Source organism: Canis lupus, chromosome 21, assembly GCF_011100685.1.
Source record: "Canis lupus familiaris isolate Mischka breed German Shepherd chromosome 21, alternate assembly UU_Cfam_GSD_1.0, whole genome shotgun sequence".
Lineage (NCBI taxonomy): Eukaryota > Metazoa > Chordata > Mammalia > Carnivora > Canidae > Canis > Canis lupus.
The window spans coordinates 43,468,094-43,492,654 of NC_049242.1; the positions used below are offsets into that span (position 1 = coordinate 43,468,094).

The 24,561-nt window shown below is 40.2% G+C and overlaps 1 protein-coding gene across 2 annotated transcripts in view; it reads left to right on the forward strand.

Moving 5' to 3' along the window:
• Nucleotides 1-24,561, forward strand: part of NELL1 (neural EGFL like 1) — an 822,581-nt gene that overhangs the window by 136,595 nt on the left and 661,425 nt on the right. For both annotated transcript variants that reach the window (XM_038569260.1, XM_038569261.1), the window contains exon 5: nt 19,604-19,700. In XM_038569260.1, the coding sequence (XP_038425188.1) occupies nt 19,604-19,700 (97 nt within the window). The remainder of the gene's footprint in view (nt 1-19,603; nt 19,701-24,561) is intronic.

Sequence of the window (24,561 nt, forward strand, 5' to 3'; positions counted from 1 at the left end):
AGTTAACCAGAATTAAATAGAATCATGCACGTGTTTTAGGACACTGCTGGCTGCAAAAACAGTGGCTTTAGCTGTATGGATATATAACGGTCACTTAAAGAAGTTGGGATGAGGCCATGCCTGAGAGGAGTTTGTGCTGTGGTCATCTTGGTGGGACCAATGCATCCTTTATATCCTTCTCTGTTCTCCTCAGCATTGTCTCTAGGTGCTTTCCACTGGAAAAGGGGAAGAGCATTGCTGTGATTGTCATAGACTAACCATTCTTCTTTCCATGGTGCGGGCACATTGCTCCAACAAAACTCTGAGGTACTTTGAGCAAAGAGGTGGAAACTGTTCTTGGGTTCTTGGATAGGCTGTCAACAGTGGCCCCAGTTTATCAACAGTTTAGAGCTGTGCCCAGAAAGAGTTCAATACATACCTCCGTGGTGATGGCTGCTGATGAATTTGATAGTGATGGTTCTTCTGTGTCTGAGCAGAGCAGAAGCGAATAGGACAAATCCAAGGAGGTGATATCAGTATCTGGTGAATTGGGAGTTATTTATGTACTCCTCTATTCCTGCCATCAGGGCGTCTTTAAGGCTGTGATCAAACAAAGGAAAGAATATGAGTGGATGGAAAGTTGCCAGTGTGGTTCCTACCTTGAGTCCATCAACCCTGGTTGGCAGGGCAGCTCCTGTTAAGGCTTTGCTCTGGGAAACCAGGCTTGGACCTGTTGCTGGTGCCCCTCCCACATGCAGTGCCATGGCAGTCCCATCGAAGCCAGTGACTGATTGTAGCTTCTCCCAGGGCCTGCCTTCCCCTTCTCACTTCATATGCTCCCAGCTCTTGGGTTCTTGGCTCACTGATCCCTGGCTTTTGATGCCTGCTGCTTTACATAATCAGTCTGGCAACTCATTTGGTTTCCTTCTGTTTACTGACCTCACAGCTTCAGGGCACCCCTGCCAGCACTAGCCCACAGCATACCCCCTGGCAGGATAGCCCTTTCCTGCCCTTAGGGAAGATCCAAACCTTGGCTTTCACTGATTGCCTGATGGTGACTCCTTCCTGTACTTGGATCTAGTTTTCTTGCTATGCTTAAGCTGCAGATGGCATCCCCAGCTTGGTGGGGATGCTGCTTAACTCACTAGAGTTCAAGCCAGGCAGCAATGGAATCGACATTTGTGGATGGGTCCAGTGCTTCACTTGGAGTAACTCTGACATCTGGATTCTGGATTTCAGTGAAGAATAGAATACAACGTTGATAGAATCTGTGAAACTGTTCAACATACAAATTATGTGACTGAGCTTTGCCCTAAAGTTCATCCTTGCTAAGTGCTGTGTGAAAAAGGTGATCTGAACCTTGCAAGATGAGCAATCATGAGGATCAACTATATTGTCACCTTCAGAAGGGAGTGTGCTTAGGTATTGGCTCCAGTCTTCGCTTAAGGGGGAGAGGCAGTGGGATGGTGGGAAAAGGCTTGTTGAAGTCTGGGCTGAGTATCTTCCATGTGCTTCTTCAAAACCCTTCTCTCCCCTCCCTTTTCCACTCCACTGTGTCCTGGCAGGCTGACCACGGGTTGCATCAGCAGGTTTCTACATCATCCAGATTGAGTTTCTTCAGCAGGAAGAACAGACCTGAGGTGAAGGAGAGGCAAGAGAGGACAGGATGTCTGTTTCCCGAGCTCTTTCTCTATGGGGTCACCTTGGGCTGATGGAGCTTCTTGACTGAAAGCCACAGGCCCTATCCGATGGCCCTGTATGGGTTCCCTGCCTTTTCATGCCCAGAAAAGAGATTCCCTAGCTCCCCTTTATAAACTCTGTGTTGGTACACCATCCCTTGTGGTTTATCTACTCTCTGTTCATACTTTGATAAATAACTTATTCGCTTCAAATTGCCAAACCTCTATATTTCCAACCGAGATCCTGATTGTTACGGGTTCAATATCAGAGACCTCGGATCACTCTCTGGCTTTACCACCTCGTAGCTTGCGTCCTTGGGCAAGTATCTTAATCTCTGAGTCCTGGATTGCTCATCAGTAAAAGTGAGGTGGCAATGGTCCTCCTAACTCAGCCAAAAGAAACAGCATAAATTGGGCACAGTGAGCCAGGAGCTTGGGGAAAGCAGAAAGCTTTGAGGATAGAGCATGTAGGTCTCCAGAGAGGACTCTGCATCCTCACCCAGTTCTCCAGCACAGTTAGTGAGAGGCATATCTGATAGGAGGACCAGATCCAACAATGATCATTCAAAGTTGATCCTGTAGGACCTCCTCTTCCATATATCTCCACCTAGAATCTTATGGAATACAGATGAGATCCCCTCTAATTACAAATTACTTAGGATGACATTAGGCTCTGTAAGGTGGGCTCTAGGATAAGTCCCTTGCAAAACCTAACTATGTGGTCACAAAAGAAGAAACTGTCAAAATGGTGCTAAGGGACATAGATGAAAAGGCCGATCCTTTGACTTTTGTGTTTTGCTACTCAGAGCACAATATTGGTAAGAGTAAATCCTGTTATATGTGTCCAAGATAATCTGACACTGGTTGTTAAGAAAAAAGAGAGTGGTAGTGGCATTTATATTGGAAATTTCTTTGGAAGGTCTTGTGTCTGAGGTTTGAGAGAGAGGTGGGCTGACTGTTGTTGATCAGTCTTCATCAGGTCAATCATCTCCTCCTCTTTTATTGTCTCTGAAGGACTCCCACCACGTGAAATCATCTTGATTGTCTACCGCTGAAAATTTTATGGGGTTGTGTTTTCCTGACCAATACCCCTCGTCTCCAGTGAAGAGTATTAGCAACTTAACTTGTCTCATTTTAATACTGTGTCCCCAGCATGTAGCTGGATGCTTGCTTGAGCATTTGTTGAATTAAGTAGATTAACAAATAAGGGAAGGAATCCTTTATGTAAGTGGCCATGTTGGATAACAGAGAGAATTCTAGGCCTTTTGAAGAGCTCATGTCTAGTATTCTTTCCACAGCACTGAAGAGATTGGGATGAACCCATAACTCCAAGACATGAAATGCTCAGGGTCCTAACAGAAGCAAAGACACAGGTCAGCTGTTAGAGGATTTGAATATGGGACAATTGACTTCTGGGGAAGTGGGAAGAATAAAGAGTGGTTTGAGTGAGGCTTTAGATGAGAGCCTGATTGCTGTGTTCATATCCAGAACCATTTCCACTGGTTTCCCTTTCCCTACTTTAATTGGGCCACAGTTTCATCATTTGTTAAACCCACCATCTAGGATTTTTTTTTATTTGAATACATAGAAAATATATAGATCCATGTTTGGCACATAGTAAGCACTTAGTCATGGTTTTTATTACTAGTAGTAATAGTAGCAATAGTAAAAGGAAAAGACGGAAAATGTTATGAAATAAAATTCACTGACTCCTAGCGAGTAGGGGAGAAGGCTTGGTTCCTAGCTCTTGCTCTACTACTCAACTTTGTAACCTTCAAGTACTTCCCGTCTCTTTTGGCATCATGCAAAATGAGGACTTTGAATTTGGTGCCTGGGTGGCCTCAGGCTGTGATTATTTGCTTAAAAGCTAGGTCTCAAGGATAGACAGTATTTGTGTATTAGCACAGTTGCATGTGTGTGGGGGGGGAGGGGGAATAATCTTGTGATTTTCATTTTTCCAATACTGTAAGGTTATTTATTTATTTATTTATTTTTAATTTTTTTTTTATGATAGTCACACACACACAGAGAGAGAGAGAGAGAGAGAGGCAGAGACACAGGCAGAGGGAGAAGCAGGCTCCATGCACTGGGAGCCTGACATGGGATTCGATCCCGGGTCTCCAGGATCGCGCCCTGGGCCAAAGGCAGGCGCTAAACCGCTGCGCCACCCAGGGATCCCTGTAAGGTTATTTAATAGGAAAAAAACCCTTATGTTTTTTTGTGCCCACTTGTACCCCAGCACACAGAGCTTTTGGTACCTTGTAGGTTCTCAAATACCCATTGGTTGCTTGGCTGACAAGTTAGGTTGGGTGTTAGGGGTGTTAGAGTCCAAGGGGATCCAGAAGAGCCAGGAAAAGGTGAAGGATCATTTCATTCCTTACTTTTTGGATTGTCAATACACATTTAGATCATCTTCACCCAAATATACTTTAGTTAAGAGGGAAATGGAAGGCAGAAAGTAAGAAGGGACAAAGTAGGAAGGAACACCTATTGATCAGATGTCCATGTATTGGGAGCTTACATACAGTGTCTCACTGAATGTTCAGAACAAACCTGTAAGATGCAGGAACAGATGTTTTTAAGGCCTCTTCATTTCCATTTTGACCACAAAGAGGTAGGCACAGGGAGGGCTAATTTCTAGATCTGATAAAGGAGGGAGGCAGGTTTGAGGTGACATTGAAACTCAGGCCTGTACGGCTCCAAATCCATCATAGACTCCTCTTCAGTGAGGTGATAACTCCACATCTCCTCCTCATATCCTTGACACCTAGTCCTCTCTCTCACATATTGCTGATGAGCTTGCCTCCTTGTCTGACCCAGAAAATAATCAAAAGAGAACCTTACTGGCTCTTCCTCACCACCTCTACTAGCCTATCTGCTTCTGTACCATGGACTCTGCATTCTCTATTTCTGTGCATCCTCACCATGTTCATGTCTAGGGCCATTCCCCTTCCTTTGCAGAGAATCCCTTGTTCAGGATGTCAGTTGAAACACACCTCCAATAGCATCAGTTTTTCCCCTCAACAGGACTCTCAAGCAGCATAAATACTTTGAATAAATCCATCATACATAAATAAAAACCTTTGTTTAATCCCAAACCCATTTCCAGCTGATGCCCCTATTCTCTAATTATAAGAAAATTTTCAGGAAAGCTTGTAAATGCTCATCTTCACTTCCTCCCTCGCATTTTCTTCTGAATCCATCCTAGTCAGGTTTCATCCCATCATGGTACCAAAGAAACATTAAAGTCTCCCAAAACTTGCATGTTGCCAATTCCAAGGGTTGATTCTTTGTCTTCATCTTACTTGGCCTATCAGCTGCATTTAACATAATTTGTTATTCTCTCCTTGAAAATTATTCTTCACTGGATTATTAGGCCATCAGTGATCAATTGGACCATCAGCTGGAGTAACCTTTCCTTACTTTGTGCCATACTCGAACTATAATGCCATGAGCAAATTCTGTTAATCTTCATAATATATCTAGGATCTGACCACTTTTCACCACTTAAACAACCACCAGCCTGCTCCAAACCACTAACATCTCTCCTATGTATTGTTAAAACAGTCTGCAACAGGCTTCTCTGATTCCAGTGTTGCTTCATCCCTGTTCCTAGTCCTTTCTCACCTCCTGAACCAGAGAAATCACTTAAATGAGGGCCTTACAATCCTTGACTCAAAACTTCCCATCTCACTTAGAGTGAAAGATTGAGTCCATAGCATGCTTGAAAATCCATGGTACTCTAGCTCCGTGATGCTTTTCCATTCTCCTCCCTCGTAGACTTCCCTGCCTCTTGTGCCCTAGTCACATCTGAGTCCTTGATACTGGTTGGACACATCACACACGCTCCTCCTGCCCTAGGGCCTTTGCATTAGTCCTGCCCAGTATACTTTCTCTTTGTATATTCTCTTGACTTGCTTCTTCACTTTCCTTATTCAAATGCTGTCTCGTCAATGAAATACATAAAGTAGGAACCCTCCCACTACATTGTACACTATTCCTTTTACTCTTCTATTTTCTTCACATTTATCACTTTATTCGGTTAAATGTTTGTACCTTTCTCCCAAGATGACAGGGATTTTCCCTATAGCAGTATCTTTAGGACTTAGCACAGCGCCTCACCCATATTAGTAACTATCTGTTGAAGGAAACAATGAATGACCACAATATATTAGTGCTTTCATATTTAATATACTCTTAAGCTCTTTGAGTTAAATGTGCATTTCGTTAAAAATATATTAAAGCAGATGTTGGATTTTTTCAGAGCCACCAAATGGCTGAGAAGTGGAGTTACCTGGTCCGAGAAGGCCTGAAGGGCCTAAAGGATAGGTGTGAGGATGTTTTGCAATAGCAGAGGACTGCTAGCCTGGTTGGAAGTGCTGCTGGGTCTCTTTCTTATTTGGGAACTGACAGTGATGTGGAGTCAGGTGAAACAGGAGAAGTGGAGTAGAGGGCATAGTGAGAAAAAGGACCAAGAATTGCCATCTTTTGAACAGATACTGCAGCCAGGCCCCGTGATGTTATAAATATTTTATTTCAATATCACCTAGGAGACCTCTATCACCTCTTTATTTGACCAGAGGTTAAATGATTTTGCCAAACTCGACTAGCTCAGAAGGATTAGAACAGGACATTGTGGCCCTGCAATCTCATTGGTGGGAAGAGAAAGGTGAGGCTTAAGGAAGTAAGTAGCTTAGGGTTCTCTTCAGGTCTCTGGTTTAATAAACAGCTATACATCTGGAATATTTAGACTCAAATAGTAAGTTTTTTAGAAAGTATTCGTCAAGCCTGACCCCACCTTGAACCAGTATGACCAGATTTCTATAGCTGAGGCTCTTTTTGGCTCTTCCAAATGGCACGATTTCCTCCTGTTTTGCTTAGATGCCCCAAATCCCTCTGGTTCAGAGGCAGGCTTTGGGTCTGCATGGGGTCAGAACTCAATATAGAGGTAGGGTTAGGGCCCAGGAGTGTGGAGTGTCCTGTTCGTCTGCAGTGTAGTGACCTGTGCCAATAATTGAGTTGAGGGTGAGGGTTAGGGTGAGGCTCAGTTCTTGGTTGGTGTTCTGGGGTCCCCTGAACTTGGAGCTTGGCTCAAGTAGTCCCTCAGATTTCTCTAGCTCTGGCTCTTTGCCACTCTTCTGAATGGTATCATTATACCTGTGTTGCTTGTGGAGTCTTCTGGTATCCTCCAGGTGTCCCAATACCCTTGGGGTTTGGAGCCAGGCTTTGTGGAATGGTTGGGTAGAACCCAATCTAGCATTAGGGTCAGGGTCAAGGAGCATGCAGGGTCCTATCTGCTGGCTGTGTGGAGACAGTTTGGAGGGCTGAGTTAAAGGCAAGGGTTAGGGTGAGGCTCAAAGTCATGGTTAGTGTTCATGGGGCCTCTGAACTTGGGGCTTGGTTCAGCGGTCCCTCAAATTTCTCCAGCTCAGGCTCTTTGTGGCTCTTCCAAATGGCAAGATTTCCACCTTTCTTGCTCGCCAAGTCTTTTGGTGTCCTTCAGGTGTCCCAGGTTCCTTCAGGTTCAGACCTAGGCTTTGTGGCTGAATCTAAGGTTAGGGTTAGGGCCCAGTAGCTTGGAGGGTCTTAAAGGCTTGCAGTGTGGAGACATCCCCAGAGGGCTGAGTTGAGGATAAGGGTTAGGGTGAGTCTCAGTCTCTGGATTGGTGTTCAGGGGAGCTCTGAAGTTGTGGTTTGGTTCAGGTGTCCCTTGGATTTGGTCCCTGAGCCTCCAGCTCAGGCTCTTTCTCCTCCTCCAAATGGCATGATTTACTCCTGTGTTGCTTGCCTAGGATTCTGGTATCCTTTATGTGCCCTAAATCCCCTGTTGTTTGAAGCTAGGCTTTGGAGCAGGGTTGGGCTAGAACCTAATCTAGGGTTAGGTCCCAGGAGTGTGGAGACCTGGCCGGAGTACTGAGTTGAGGGTGAGAGTTAAGGTGAGGCTCAGGCTGAAGGTTAGTGTTCAGGGGTCACTAAACTTGAGGCCTGGCTCAGGTGGACCCTCTAATTTCTGTAGATCAGGCTCTTTGCTGCTCTTTGGCACATTTTCCTCCTATATTGCTGGCTGAATCTTCTGGTGTCCCTCATGTGTCCCAAATCTCTCTGGGTTTAAAGCCTGGCTTTAGGGCTGGGTCAGGTCACAATCTAATCTTAGGTTAGGGAGTTTGCAGCATCTTATGTGCTGGCAGTGTGGAGACCTGCCCCGAGGACTGAGTTTAGGGTGTGGATTAGGGTGAGAGGTTCAGGTTCACGGTTGGTATTCATGGGGTCCCTGAATGTGGGATTTGGCTTAGGTGGTCCCTCAGATTTCTTGAGCTCAGATTCTTTGTTGCTCTTCCAAATGGCACTATTTCTTCCCATGTTGCCGCCTAAGTCTTCTGGTGTTGCTTAGGGTGTCTTAAGTGTAAATATTTGTAAGTCCCATATCTAGTATGAGTTAAATGTCCAGAATAAAGAAATTCTACAACTGTATAACAAACTCTGTTCAAAAATGGACAAATTGTGTTTGGACATTCATCTTCTGAGAAATGTCTAAATAGAATGTGTGAAGATCCTCAACATTCTTTAAGGAAATGCAAATCTGAATTACAAATACCACTTCATTCCATCAGGATGGCTATGATTTAAAAAGGAAAATAACTGTTGGTGAGAATGTGGAGAAGTTAAGAACCCTTGTACATTGCTGGTGGGAATTTAAATGACATAGCTGCTATGGAGAGGTTTAGTCATTTGTCAAAAAACAAATGACCCAGCAATTCTACTCACAGGTATATACTCAGAGGAATAAAAGGCAGAGTCTTGGACAGATTGTTGCCTACCAGTGTTCATTGTGGCAATTTTCACAACAGTCAAAAGGCAGAAGCAACTAATGCCTATTAACATATGAATGGATAAACAAAATTTAGCACATAAATGCAGTGGAAAGGAATGTGGTCCTGGTGCGTGCCACAACATGGATGAGCTTGAAAATGTTTTACTTAGTAAAATAAACACCAATGGACAAATATTCTGTGATTCTACTTGTATGAAATATGTATAGTAATCAAATTCATAAAGACAAATCGATTAGAGGTTAATGGACTAAGGGTTAAAAGAATAAGGAGTCATTGTTTAATGTTTGCAAGGTTTCTGGTGTGATGAGAAAGTTTTGAAAATGGTGGTGGAGGTACAACATCCCGAATGTAATTAATGCCACTGAATTACACACATTTCAATGGTTTAAGTGGCAAATTTTATGTTAACAATTTTACCAAAACTTAGTAATATACCCACCCAAAGCATTGAAGGATGTCTTTTAAACAGATAAATTGTATGTGAATTCTATTTCAGAACTTAAAAAGGAAATGCGAAATATCAAAATCCAAATCTGCATACTGAGTGGGCTTATCATAAATCTGGGAAAATTGACCAGTAAAGTCAGTGCTGTGGTAGATCCTGGTAAAATTATTAAATTTTAAATAAAACCACTGTCATGACTTCAAGACAAAAAGACCTTATCACTTACAAAGAAGAAATTCAGATTGGCATCAGACATTTTGACAGCAACACAGAAGGCAAGACAAAAAGATACATTTTCAATAAAACTCGAGGAAAGATAGTATGAGAAAGTCTTCTCACTTTGACAGCTGAATTCAGTGTTGGTGTTTTATGTGGTCATGTAAGTGCTAGGAAGGTGTCTCAGACCAAGGGACCAGAAAGAGTGCAAGAAACTTCCAGGACCTGCGAATAGGTCAGTAGTGCTGTAGTCTTTGTAAAGTCAAGTGGAGACTCTTAAAGCCTTAGATTTAATCGAGTAATTCATTTATTTATTCAGTTAATTGATATTTCTTGAGTATTGGCAATGCTCAGTGATGTGTTACTGAGAGTTGTGAGTCAGATCTATATGAAAAGGTGAGGGGGAGATTAAAGAGACTAGGGAATGCACATACAAATTCCCATTTATGCATGGAAATGTAGCATGGCATTTACTTGAATAATGTAATTCTAAACATCCCCTTTCAATTCAAAATTTGCATTTCGACTTTTCCATTCCATTAGAAGTGCAGGTGGACAGTTCTTCCACTTAAAAGGCAGAGGGAGCCAAGCCAATATATCCATTGGGTAATCACATAACAGTGGAGAGATGACTGTGTCCAGCATCTGATGAGACTGACACAAGTGCAAAAATAAATGAAAACCACTTAAGTGTATATTCTGTGTCTGGCACTGGTCTGGGTACTGGGGAAAATACCGCAGCAAGCAAGAGCTGGTTTTGGCTTTCAAGTTGCCCACACATCCATAAATTTGATGACATTATAGGGTGTAAGCAAGGGTAGGCACCATGATGGGGTGAGATGCTCACAAGTTTTATCATCATATGTCCTGGTAAGCAGGCATCCAAAGACTTCTGTTCTTCATTTGAATGTAGGATTTTGATTTTCAGTGTATCTTCCTATACGTTTTCATGCTAGCTAAAACATTTAAGTTGTAAGTAACAGAAATCAACTTGAATAGTTATAGCAGGGTTATAAAAAGATGACCAGATTCTCTCATGGACTGAATGTAAGGAAGGGGATGTAGCTGGATTACTGGGAGGAGCTGGAAAACCAAATTCAGGTGGTTTAACACCTTTTTACTGAACCATTTCACATCAGTATTGGGCAACAATATTCAAAGCAAGTACTTCACAGTATCATGTTGAGCCAAAAAAAAAAAAAAAAAAAAAAAAAGTCAAGCAGGTGTCATTTTCTTAATGTAAAATGTGAGGAAATAATCTCAGGCAGATGAAGTCCTTTTTGCCCTAAGGCCACATCTCATGTGTAGTGGTTAAACCTAGAATTTAGAGTAGAAGGCTTCTGATTCTTGGACATTTTCTTTTCCCATTTGTCATCTTTAAAACATACTTTTTTTTTTTTTACTAGTATGCCAAAATTTCCCCTTAGGGATTCCCTCACCTTTTAAAATTTTTTGTCATTCATTTTGACTTTGAAATTAGACTCACTTGCATGTCCTTGTTGATAGGCTTCTTTGAGACCTCTCTGAAAACTGGCTTGAATTTACACTGTATGACCTGAACATGAAGGGGCCTCCAGGAAAGGGGATAATTAAAGAGATGAGTGGGAGATCTCTGTTGTTTCAGTGATTTTCTTATTATCTTCCATGAAATGCCTTCTCAGAAAAGGCCATTAATAGTTGAAATGATGAGACACAGTTTGAAAGGGATTTGAAACTCCATCACATACTTTCTGAGCTTGGAGTTGTAGCCTCATTGTTTTCCAAACTCCAATTTTTCCTCCACAATGAACAATAACTTTTTGATTAAACAGCTAGAAGTTACTATTGAATGGCTCACATTTAATAACAAAAGTCTTCCTTCAGAACAGGAAATTTTATCTAAATTGCTTTGCTCTTCTTTGGTGATTGTGAACTTCTGGAGTCTGACAGGACTGATAGCATGAAAAAAATAAAAATTTTTCTCAAGACGGTGATGATTACTTTTTAAAAGAGCTCCAAACTAAACGAATAATTCAGTGTGTTTGCTGCAAAGCAGAAGTCAAGGCACATAAGTTGTCCCCTCTGTAAACATTATTAAAAAACAATCAAGTTTGTATTGGCACATTTATATTGGGAAGACTATAGACAGCTACTGAGAGGAGAAAAATATGAAAGTACCACTTAGGCAAGGATCTTCTTCATTAGTTTTGTTTTGAAGAGGAGCAGCTATCATTATTCAGTGCTCTGTGCCAAGCAGGGTGCTAAATGCTCTATAAGTACCCCAACATCCATCCTCCCTGCCCTTGTACTGGCAACTGGAATCAACAAGGAGAAGGGAGAGAACCTATCAGTGTGTTTTGGCACAAAGTGAGGCAAAGAGTGTATCTGGAGGGGGTAAATGGAGCTATCCGACTCACCTTAATTTATATTCATAACATTTGCCACTATTTGAAATTATGTTATTTGTTGGTTGTTCACCTACACTGTAATGTGGGCTCCAGGAGACCAGGGATATAATCTTGTCAAAATTTGAGTGCCTGCCTGTATATTCTCTATCCATCCATCATCTATGCAATTATTAATGGGGCATGATCAGGAGAACTTTATTTATAGGTGCCCCAAAAAGATGGGATGCTGAAGGAGTTTTCTTTATACTGCATACTTGTTTGTGTTTTTAATTATCTTGAAAAATCTCTAGAAACAGACTCATGGAGGAGCTCCCTGACTTTACTGCTTGAGGGAACACAGTATCAAATAAGGCCTCCATCAGAGATTATTTTCTATGGTGAGGCCAGGCCAGTACCTAGAAGTCTGATTTTATTAGGAGCCTAGGAATCTGTGTCTTTGAAAAGCTTACGAGCCTATAAATGTCTGCCCGGGTTTGGGAGGGGCCTAAGGACCTTATTGGTGCTTTCCAAGGTTCTGAAAAAGTTAAAAGATCAAAGAATACAGATCCCTGTCTGCCTGAATCCTGGGAATGCTAATGTTACGGGTTGGTGTTGGTCTGTGATTGTTATCAAGACTTCATGGAGGTAGAAAAATAATACCCTTGTCCCTTAACGTAGCTGCTAGACCCTGATATATTTCACATGGATTGTTTGGAAATGGTCAATCATGAAGCCTTTGGGGAGACCTCTGTTTGCTCTGTGAAGCTTTAAAATGTTACACGAGGATGTCACCTACACTGTATGCAAGACAGATGGCTTTTGGGTGTTTAGATATTAATATAACAAGTAGCAGATGGACGTTGGATCAGAACACCTTCAATGTCCCTTTTGACCCTGAGAGTCCTGGTTACCATTGTGTGCTTTATATGAACAGCAGGCTTTTGATTTAACATAACATTTAAATTTCCATCTAGCTGAATAATAAGATGAAGTTAGACTAAATTATCACCCACTCTATAGTATCAGCAAATATTTTGGAGGCAGCTAGCCTAGGGTATAATTGAATGCTATAAGCAGTGCGTTTTGTCTTAACTCCTGGGAAACCTGAGACCAATGACTATGGCTTCAGTGTGCCATCAGTGGCAACACATAGGGAGTGATTTAGGAGGCTCTTACTCCCCTTTCCTTTCAAGTTGCTGCCCCTGTGCTCTTAATGCAATTGGAAAGCTGACATTGGGTACTGTTCTCTAAGCAGTTGAGACAAGTGGCTTAGATGAGGTTTTTTTATTTTTATTTTTTTTCTGAAAATGTTTTAAAGTGTCTTTTAGATTCTGTGAAGATAAGAGCATTGATCTTCCCTAATAACACTAACTTTTAAAAGTATTTATAATATACAGCATCGTTTTATTTAGATTATTTGTTTTATGGTCATTGAAAACCTGTGCAATAGGTACTATTTATTAAAAGTTTGAAGAAACAGAAGGCACAGGGTTTAGTAACTTGGCCCAGGTCACAAAAGCATAAATAGTTGAGGTAAGACACCAATAGAGGTTTACTGACTCTAGTCCAAAGATCTTTCTGTATTTTATTTTATTTGACCCGTCGTTGAATATTTGACTTTGTAAGAGCAGAATCAGTAGATGATTATACGGTAGAAACTCATACCTGGATTTGAATTTAGGATTCGTTATTTATTGAATGATATTAGACAGGTCATTTAGCCTCTGAACATCTGTCAATTGAGTATAGTAGTGCCTGACTTTTAGGGTTATTTCAAGGATTATAAAGTATGTAAAGTTCTGGCATTTACTCAAGGCAGCTCTTCTGACTTTTGAGGCAGTGTCTGAATTTGCGTTTTACTGTCCTTGCCAACTAAGCATCCTCCAGCACTGCTGGGACGCCCTTCAGAGACTGGAAGTTCATTGCCTCCCAAGGCTGTTACTTCCCTCTGTGTTTTCTGATTGTTAGAAAGCTTTTCCTATCTTGAACCAAAAGTGCCTCCTTGTAGCTTATACTTGTTGGTGTATATTTTACTTCTTTTAGCTACATAGGGTGAGTCTAATCCCTTTTCTACATGACAGTTCTCCAAATATTTGAAGACTTTATCATGCTCTTAATCTTTACTTCTTTAGACTCAATATGCTTTGTTCCTTCAGCCATTCATCATTTGATTTGGTTCACAAGGCATTCACAATCTTCCTAGGTTTTCTTTCTAAAGTGTGTCTGTTCAGCATCTGAGAAGTTTCTACAAGTAAATGTGATTATCTCCGGACAGATTGCCTCAGATTAGAATAGTTATCATATGGTACAGTTTAAGAACACAACATCATTTTTGACAGCCTTATGTTAGCTCACTGTTGACCAAAATGGCTAAATATTTTTCAGTATGTATTCCTGTTAAGTATTAGATCTCAGATTCTAAGAAGCAGTCTCCTAAGCACAGAATCTTTCTTTTTTCCATGTTAAATTTTGTCCTGTTTGGTCCTGATTCCTTCCTATTAATAATATAACCCTGATGGTATTATCCTAAGTCTGCTATGACTGAAACAATCACAGCAACTTCACATTTTCCCAAAAACTCAAGCACATCTGGTATTACACTGCCCGACAGAGCCAGTCTGACCCTGATCCATAGTCGGCATCATCTTGGGATGACATCTGAATCATGAACTTTTGGCAGCGAGTAAGAGTTGGTAAGAAATGGAGAGAGAGATTAGGGGGATAAAATATGGTTAAGAAGGGAACATACCTTGGTATAGAGATCTAGATGAGGAAATATAAAAGAGATAGTAAAATTTAGTTAGTAGGTAACAAAGGTATGACTTTTTAAAAAAATTCAGGTATAATTAACATACAATATTGGTTTTGGGTGTATAATATAATTAATTATGTACACCTAGTGCTCATCATAAGTGTTCTTAATTCTCTTCACCCATTTCACCCATCCCCCACCCATCTCCTCTTGGGCAACCATCACATCTCTGTATTTAGGAGGTTTTTTTTTTGTTCATTTGTTTCTTCTATACATGAGTGAAATCATATGGTATGTCTGCCTCTGACTTCCTTTGCTTAACATTGTATTTAGATTCATCCATGTTGCTGGCTATGTCGTGTGTGTGTGTGTGTGTATCCATGGATAAACACTTGGGTTGCTTCTATACTTTGGCTATCGTTAATAAAGGTACACTAAACACCGGGGTGTGTGGTTTTTTTTGAATTGTTTTCAAATTTGGGGGGTAAATTACTAGATCACGTGGTTTCTGTTTCCCACAATGCTAACGCTATCTTGCAGTCCCAGCAACAGTGCACGAGGGTTCCTTTTTCCCCACATCCTTGGCAACACTTACTATTTCTTTTTGACATTAGCCATTCTGACAGGTGTGAGGTGATCTCATTGTGGTTTTGGTTCACATTTCCCTGATCACGAGTGACGCTGAGCATCTTCTCATGTGTCTGTTGGGCATCTGTTTTGAAAAAAATATCTGCTGCCCATTTTTAATTGCATTATTGTTTGGGTTTTGGGCTGTCAAAGTTCTTCATGTATTTTAGATATTAAGATTTGATTTTGATGAGTATTTTTTAAGCAGATGAAGCTGGTCACCTGAGGACTTGATGGTCTCTAGGAAGACCTCCTCTCTCGAGAGAGAACCTCTTCTCTGGCAAAGTCTCTCCAGAAGTATGTGCTAATCTCATTTGAACACTGCTGCTCTTGCATTTACTGTGACAAAGGTATCTCCTTCCAGATTTCAACTTCGCTGCCTCTTCTTTGTTGGCATTTGTACTTACTTTGCAGCCAGCTGGCAAGAAACAGTTTGGAAACCTGCTGAGCCGTGCTACTGTCCTCCCTCTCGAGCTCTGTATGGATTTAGCTTGGAATTCAATTCGTACATGTTGGGGGCATGCTCTGTTCATTCCTATAATCCATCTCCCTGACTAGTCTGTTTTCTCCTGCTTAAATGCCGGAGGTGCATTTTTTTAATTTAGTCATTTGCCGTCAGCTGGTTTTGTTAAACAGATGGCTAGGAGGAGACTGTAGAGCTCCTCTTTGGGCATTCCTTTCCTGTTTTCCTGGTACTATGTGATGTGTATTCCGTATTAGCAAATAATTAATAGCCAGGCAACCTCACACTACAAATTCAACAAGTAGCTCATCAGTGTACACTGTTGGCAAACCCTCCTGTCATGGTAAGTTTGGAGGTCGTATTTTGTAGATTGCTATGAATGCTCTGCTCAGCAATTGTCAGGACCAAGAATACTGCTAATGATACCATAGATGCCTTGGTGGTTTGTTTTTTTTTGTTTGTTTGTTTGTTTATTTATTTATTTATTTATTTATTTATTTATTTATTTATTTATTTATTTTAGTAGAGATCAAGAACTTTGTCCTCATATTTGTCCTATGATGCCAAGACTGGGAAGATTGTGTTATGATCTCCTTAACATAAGACCAAAGAGGGACTTAGCCTCCTGTGCAAGGCCATCATTACCATTCAGTGTGTGTGTGTGTGTGTGGGGGGGGTACAGCATGAGAATTACCTCGTGTTCTGTATAGGGAACTTTCTCCAAGGCACACCGTTGTACTCACTAATGCCAGCTAACAGGCAGTGGAGGATGAGACTCTGTCTAGCAAGTGAAGGTCATTGTAACTTTCCTCTTGAGGGAGAATGTGAACATTTTTCTTCAATTCTAGGCAGCGCCCAAGATAAACCTCTTCATTTAGCATGTCATTTGGGCTTTATATTGTCTTATTGAACAGCAGCATAATACATGTTGATCCATATGGTTTGCATTGGAAATTCATTCTTCTATATAATTGGGAAAGGTACCGTGGAGTCCCTTCAGAGGTCTTTCTTCATCCAGGTAAATAGAAATCCAATATTCCTTCATAAGTAGTGTTGTTGAACCACTGCATTGCTTTGTGTTGAGCTCTGAGGACTTTATCTGTTAACAGGAAATTGAGTTCTTCATAGAATATTGACTGGTCTTTTAAGCAGATGAGACACTTGCTATGGAAGGCATTCTTAACCAAAGTCATGAATAAAGAGGGGTTGGTACCTTGTGAAGAAAATTACTGATGTGAGCCCTTGATTCAGTGAGTGACTTTCACAAGAAGTGTCAGTTACTCTTTGCATTGTTCATTCCTCTCAAGCAGTTTTTATGTTTGACTGGACGTTTAATTTTGCATGGTGTTGTATTATAAATGAGATACATGTTAAAATACCAATGTATACTAATGGTGTGCAAAATTCCCAAAAATTCTCCCAATATAGCTTAATAGGTAGTGCTTCGTTTGAGTGCAAGGCCTAGAAACGTGACTAAGTGGGAATTGGGTTTTCGTTGGCCATAAAGAAGGGTAGATTTTAGATGGTTGTAGAATAAATACATTATTGGTATCAGATAGCTTATGGGAATGTCATAAATTTGGACTGATTATAATGCAATCAACTTAAGCCCTAAATAGTGTGCTTATCAAAAAGACTGTGCTTGATCTAATTAATTTCCAAGTTACTGTTTCACTTGTTTTTCTGCCTGGCTTTGCTTTTAGCTAGTTTGAATCTGAGACATCTCAGAACCCTGTGAGGAGCCCGATGCGGGACCCTGGGATCATGAGCTGAGCCGAAGGCAGGCGCTCAAGTGCTGAGCCACCCAGGCGTCCCTTTAACACTGTTTTTAAGTTCTCTTCATCTTGTTATGTCTGAATCCAGTTTGCTGGTTCTGTCTGCTGCATGGAATTCTCCAGTGACGTCTGCCACTTGAAGTGAATGGACAGGGCTGGAGGGGAAGGCAGCAGCCAGCAGACCTCCCCTGGCATCAGGAGGGGGTCCTGATGGGGGCCGCGTGACCCCAGAAATCAGCACACCCCTCTGACACAGGCACACTGTCACTGCCCTGTTTTGGGCTGATGGTTGAGAAAGCAGACACCTGAGGGCCCACTATTTTAAGGCAGAAGGAACGTTTATGCGTAGTAAGGTAAGACATGATAGAAAGTTGACCTTTTTTTCCTTCTGGATCCTTCATGTACTTAGTAAACATTGGTTAGCAACCTTCTGGCATATTGAAAACCGAAAGTAAGCCTTGAAATTGAAAACTTTTCTCAGATGCAAATGTTTTAAAATGAAAGGTTCAGATAAATAGTTTGACATGTTTTCAATGCATTAGTAAAACAACCTCACAGAAAATTATGCTTCTGCTTCTTTTACCTAAATACAGCAATTTCTGTTTCGGGCCCCCTCTGAAATTTACCAACAGGGAACATAATTTTTGGATCGTTGTCTCCATAGTTCATAAATAATTTTGCATTCTGCTTTCCTCCAGTGAAAATTATTTTGTCTATACTTTCCCATATTTCATAACCTGGAATATTTGTCACTCTTAAGGATTGTAGTAAATTACAGCAAGCTGATCTACCACAATTTAGACATTTCACATTTGTCATAAATTTGGCTTGTTTTAGTTTTTTTGTGAATATTAGAAAAAGCTCATCTTAAAGGAAATATATCGCAGCTTCGTGGGTTAAAGCAGTTTTGACAGATTGCTTCATCTAAAATTGTTGATTCTAACGTGTGAAAGATGTTGCATTCGTGTGGGGAAAACATAGCCTGTCCTCTTAAGGGAGACTTAAATTCTCTTGGTTATGTTTTGAGCATCCATTTATAATGGGAAGATAATTAATACAGACAGACCAAATATATTTAGAGCTTTCTCTGTTGAGTACCTTGCATGTATTGTTAGGAAACAGCACTTTTCCAGCGGGGGAGAAGAGTCGATGGGCAGTGTGCTTAAGATACCAGGCTGCAGCGTGACTGCTCCCAATGGCAACATCTACTGATTCACTGGCTGTGACATGACTGAATGGTTTCTCACGTTTTGCCTTTTGCCAGCCACTGGAGGAACAGGTCCCTCTCTGGCAGGCGGCAGTCAGCTCCCATCGTGCGTGGAGGCCTGATGATCTGTCAGGCCTTCGGAAGTACCTGGAGTTAACTCCTCCCATAGCTGTTCTGAGCAAGGGCTGAAGAGTGCAAGGACTGGACAGGCCATCAGGAGTAATGGAAGTTCCCTGATGGTCTGTATGGCACCCCACCCAGAATCTTCTGAGCATCTAAGGTCAAGTTCAATTCTCAGGCAAGAGCCTCCTTCCCCTTCCCAGCTTAGAAGGTGCTGAGAGGCCCTTGCCTAGGGGTGAGGCGAAGGTCTATGATGAACTGGTAGCTGGTCGTTGCAGGGACTATTTCTAAATGGAGCATAAATCTCAGGATTTGTGACCAGGGCTTGGTAGGGCAGAGCAATTGAGACCGTTCCATTGTTGAGCAGTTTCTGTAGGTGCCTTCAAAGATCCTAGGGCTATTGCCTCCTTTGACTTAGTTATGTCTCCACCTATTTTGTGAAGATTTTTTTCATATATAGAACTTGCTTTTTTGCTCCATGAGGGCAGGATTTTGGATGTCTGGTTGATTGCTCTATCTCTTGTTGCCTCATGTGGAGCTTGGAGCATAAAAAGTGCTCAATAAACATTTGTTGATTGGATGATTTCAGTTATCTGATTTTGTGGACTAAGCATATCATGTGGGCACCCGCTCACTTGTTGAGAGGAGTATAGCAGGTGACTGTAGAAATGAGTAGCAGCTTGATAATGCCAGGGAGAAGTTGAGTGCAAAGGGGAGTGCACGGGCTTTGCAGCCAGACGGATGGGGATTCTCATCCCAACTTCACTGCTCCTTGTCTTAACTCGGTTGACCAGTTTATGTTCTCTGAACCTCAGCTTTCTTACCTATAATGTGGATCAATCCACTTTACTCACGTAGTATGTTGTGAGGGTCATTGCTCAGAGAAGATACCTAAGGCTATTATCTTCCCCCTCCTTTTGCTGCCAAATGGGTGAAAACAGAAAGCCAACAGTTACTGTGTCCACATGTTGTCAAGAACGTAGATCTCTACGTTCATATTACCTGAAATCTAAAACATGCCATTTACTGCCTCCATCTGTCTATACCAGCAGCTAATGCCATGAGTACTTCAAACAACATGCATACCTTTTTGTTATGCTTTGAGCCTCTTTATTAATCACTGTGTTCTTCGTCCCTACAGAATTTATGAACGCGTAATAGACCCTCCTGAAACCAACCTTCCCCCAGGAAGCAACTTATGGCTTGGTCAACGCAACCAAAAACATGGCTTTTTCAAAGTAAGCATTTCCTTCTATTTTTGCCAGGTGCTTTTCTATGTGCTTGACATAAATAAGTGTCACAGCGATTCTATGAAGTAGGTGCTTTGAAACTCGACAGAAGTCAAGTGACTTGTTCAAGGTCGCACAGTTCAGTCTCCGGCCAAGTTGGATGATGCATAATGTAAATGATCCTTCTAATGTTTCTTACTGACCTAATTCTGAGAGATGTAGGGTAATTGGTTTCCATTCTCAGAATCTTGGGGTGGATAGGCAACAAGTCTCAACTTCTGTGAGCTTTGGTTTTCTTACCTATAAAGAAGATAAAACAATAACTGCATTGTTGTACTTGATAGAAACAGGACAACAGTGGTGAAATGAAAGAAAAAACCTCATGAAATTTTAAAAACTCTTGGTCTTCAGCAGATTGGTAGACTTTTGCTTCTGGCAGTATGGTGGAGGAGCTATTTCAAAAAAGTTCTCCTGCTTTGAAATGCCTTGAAATACTGGATTAAACGGAACAAAAAAAATCTTTTAAGACCCATCATTGCACTTAAAGAAAATTCTTGGAGGCGAAATACATGGAAAAAAGTAAAAACCAGAGGGATGTTTCCCAATACCAACAAATTAGAAACTTAAGTTTCTTTTCTGTTACTACAATTTGATTCAGATGTAATTGACCCATAATTATGTAACTTTAAGATGTGTGTTGTTGGATTTGATATACTTGTATTTTGCAAAATGATTATCAGCAGTGTTCAGTAACACCTCCTTTGCCTCACATAATTAGCATTGGCTTTTTTTTTGTCCTGAGAATATTTAAGATCTACTCTCTTTCAGATACATGATACAATATTATTCACTGTAATCACCACAGTGTACATTAGATTTCCAGAATTTACTTGTAATATAACTGAAAGTTGATATATTTTGACTAGCATCTCCCTAGGTCCCCTAACCTCTTGCAGTCAGCATTGCACTGCCTCTGAGTTGAGGTTTTCTAGATTCTATGTATATGTGATATTGTGCAGTATTTGTCTCTTATTTCCCTTTGCACGATGCCCTCAGAGTATATTCATGTTGGAAATGGCAAGATTTTTTTTTCCTCGTGGCTGAATATTATTCTATTGTATATATGCCACTACTTTTTTTTAGCCTTTCATCTATTGACATATACTTATTTTTTCTATGTCTTGTCTGCTGAGAATAGTGTGGCAATAAGTATGGGGATGAAGATATCTGTTGGAGATAGTGATTCAATTTTCTTTGGATATATACTCAGCTTAATCCACTCAGATGTGGGATTGCTGGATTGTATGGTAGTTCTATTTTAAATTTTTTGAGGAATTTTCACAGTGGTTGTACCAATTTACATTTTCCCAGTGTACAAGGGTTCCTTGTTCTCCTCACTTGCTATTTTTTTCTTTCCGATGATAGCCATTTTAAGAGAGATGAGGTGATATTTCATTGGTTTTGATCTGCATTTCCCTGATGACTAGTGATGTTGAGCAACTTTTCATGTACTTATTGACCATTGGTATGTCTGTGGAAAAAAACTATTGGGTTCTTCTACCCATTTTTTAATCAGCTGTTTTGCTATTGTGTTGTAGGAATTTTAAAATACATTTTTGGATATTAACCTCTTACCAGATTACTGATTTGCAAATATTTTCTTCCATTCCATAGGGTGCCCTTTCATTTTGTTCATTGTTTCTTTTGCCGTGGAGAAGCTTTTTAGTTTGTAGATCTACTTACTAATTTTAGATTTTACCGCTTGTGTGTTTGGTGTCCAATCCAAAAAATGATTGCCAAGACCAATGCCAAGTGCTTTCTCCCTGTTTTCTTCTGGGAGTTTTATGGTTTCAGTCTCTTGTTTAATTCTTTAACCTAGTTCAAATTTTTGTGAGTGGTGATGTAGGAATCCAATTTCTTCTTGGTGTGGTTATCCAGTTTTCCCAACACCATTTATTGAAGAGACTATCCTTGTTGAATAGTCTTGACTCCTTTGTCAAATGTCAAACATGTATGTGCAATGGTTTATTTTGGGGCTCTCGATCCTGTTCTCTTGGTCTTATAGATCTGTGTTTTGCCAGACTGCTTTGATTATTGTAGCTTTGTAGTATGCTGTTGGCCCCTGAACAGGAGGGATTTGAACTCCATGGGTCTATTTACACATGCATTTTTTTCCGATACAGTACTATAAATGTATTTTCTCTTTGGATTTTCTTAACATTTTCTTCCTAGCTTTAGTGTAAGACTAGAGTACATAATACTTATTTTATAAAATATGTATCATTTGACTGTGTATGTTAATGGTTAGGATTATATCAACAGGTTATTAGTACTTAAGTTTTGGGGGAGTCTGAAGTTACATGTGCACTTTTGACTGCGTGGAGGATGGTGCTTCTAACCCCTGCATCGTTAAAAGGTCTAACATACTTTGAAATCTGAAAGTGTGATGCCTTCAGGTTTGTTCTTCTCTTAGCATTACTTTGACTATTAGGAGTCTTTTGTGGTTCCGATATAAACTTTAGTATGTGTGTTCTTTTTTTGTTTCAAAAATGCCATTTAGGTTTTGATAGGGATTGCACTGAATCTATAAATGGGTTTGGGTAGTTGAACATTTTAATAGTATCCCTCCAATCCATGAATATGGGCTAGGTTTACATTTGTTTGTGTCTATTTCAATTTTTTAAATCAAAGTTTTGTAGTTTTCATTGTACAGATTTTTCTCCTCCTTGGTTAAATCCTTAAGTATTTTATGGTTTTTGATGCTATTGTGAATGGAATTCTTTTATTTCTTTGTCAGATATTTCATTGTTAGCATATAGAAATGCAACTGAGGGCAGCCTGGGTGGCTCAGCGGTTTAGCGCCACCTTCAGCCCAGGGCCTGGTCCTGGAGATCTGGGATCGAGTTCCATGTTGGGTTCCCTGCATGGAGCCTGCTTTTCCCTCTGCCTGTGTCTCTGCCTCTCTCTCTCTCTCTCTCTCTCTCTCTCTCTCTCTCTCATAAATAAATAAATAAATACATACATACATACATACATACTTTAAAAAGAAAGAAAAAGAAATGCAACTGACATTTGTATGTTGATTTTTGTATCCTGCAGCTTTACTATTAGTTTTCTAAGTTTTTTGGTGGAATAGTTGGGGTTTTCTTTTTTTTTTTTTTTTTTTTAGTTGGGGTTTTCTATATGTAAAGTTGTATCACCTGCAAAAAGAGTTTTACTTAGTTCTTTCTGATTTGCTTGCCTTTTATTTCTTATTGCTCTGATGAGGTCTCTTATTACAGTGTTGAATAAGAGTGGTGAGAGTGGGGTGCCTTTGCTTTGTTTTTCATTTTAGAGGTGTAAAACTTTTAACTTTTCACTCTTGAGTATGATGTTAGCTGCAGGCTTGTCATACATGGCTTTTATCATGTTGAGCTTATGTTCCTTTGCCCAATTTTTTGAGTCTTCTTTTTGTGAAAGGAAGTTGTATTTTGTCAAATGCTTCTTCTGTCTATGAGATGATCCTATGGATTTATCTTTCATTCTGTTGGGATGTGTCTCATTTATCAATTTGCATATGTTGAACCATTTTAGCATTCCAGGGATAAATCTTACTTGATCATGATGTATGATTCTTTAATGTGCCCTTGAATTGAGCTTGCTAATATTTTAATTCTTACATCTACATTCATCAGGGTTATCGGCCTGTAGTTTTCTTGTAGTATTCTTATCTGATTTTGATATCAGGATAATGCTGGTCTCCTTAAATTAGTTGGGGACTTGGGGAAGATTTCTTCTTCTTCTTTTTTTTTTTTGAAAAGTTTGAGAAAGATTGGTGTTAAATATTTGGTAGAATTCACCAGTGAAGCCATTTGGTCCTGGGCTTTTCTTTTCCTTTTTTAAAAAAATCAAAGCATAACTTAACATAGAACAAAATTCATTCCTTTACATACAGTTTTGAGTTTCGGAAAATTGATATAGTTATGTAAACACATCATAGTAAAGATAAAAGGACCATTCCATAAATTTCATAAGTTCCCCTGTAATGCTTCTGATTGATCTCATCTTCCATGTCCAGCAACTATTGATCTGTTGTCTGGCCCTATAGTTTTACCTTTCCCAGAATGTTCTATAAATGAAATCATGCATGTATGTTGAGATGCACCCTTTGGTGATTCATTTTTCTTATGGTGCTCTAATTCTTTCCAAGGATGTACTAAAGTTTTTTATTCATCCCTCAATTCATGGACATTTAGGTTGTTTTGAGATTTGGGCATTTATGAATAAAGCCACTTAAAATGCTTGCTTACAGGTTTTTGTATGAACAAAAATTTTCTTTCAGGTATGTAGAAGTGGGATTGCTGGACTGTATATGAAGTGTATAAGAAAATGCTGGTGTATTTTCCAAAGTGGTTGTCCTAGTTTGCAACTGCACAGCAATATATGAAGTCCCAGTTAGAGCCTTAAATTTCAGCAGTCTGTAGTGGAATGGGAGGAATGTCTTAGATATCATGAAACATTGGAAGATGGGGCAGAAAATTCTAAAACAAAACCACAACCTAGAAGACTACAACTTAAGAGAAAGTTTAGACAGAAGAGTCTACTACTTAGCCATGGGAAAGCAGTCCAGTAGCTGGTCTTTCTCCACCTCAGTTTCTCATAGGAAAAAGTTGTTCCCTGGAAAGAATTTGATATCATAGTCCTGACATCATGCAGCCTTGAAATTTGGGTTTATTTCGCCAATGAAGCTTAAAGAAACTATCTTAAAGTGGTCCTTGGTTGGGAACCATGGGATTCTGGATGAAGAAAATAAAATTATCTTTGGGGAAAGGTCTCATTCTGTGCAGACTTCACAGATTCCTACAGTTTCATGCAAATAGGATTTTAAGTT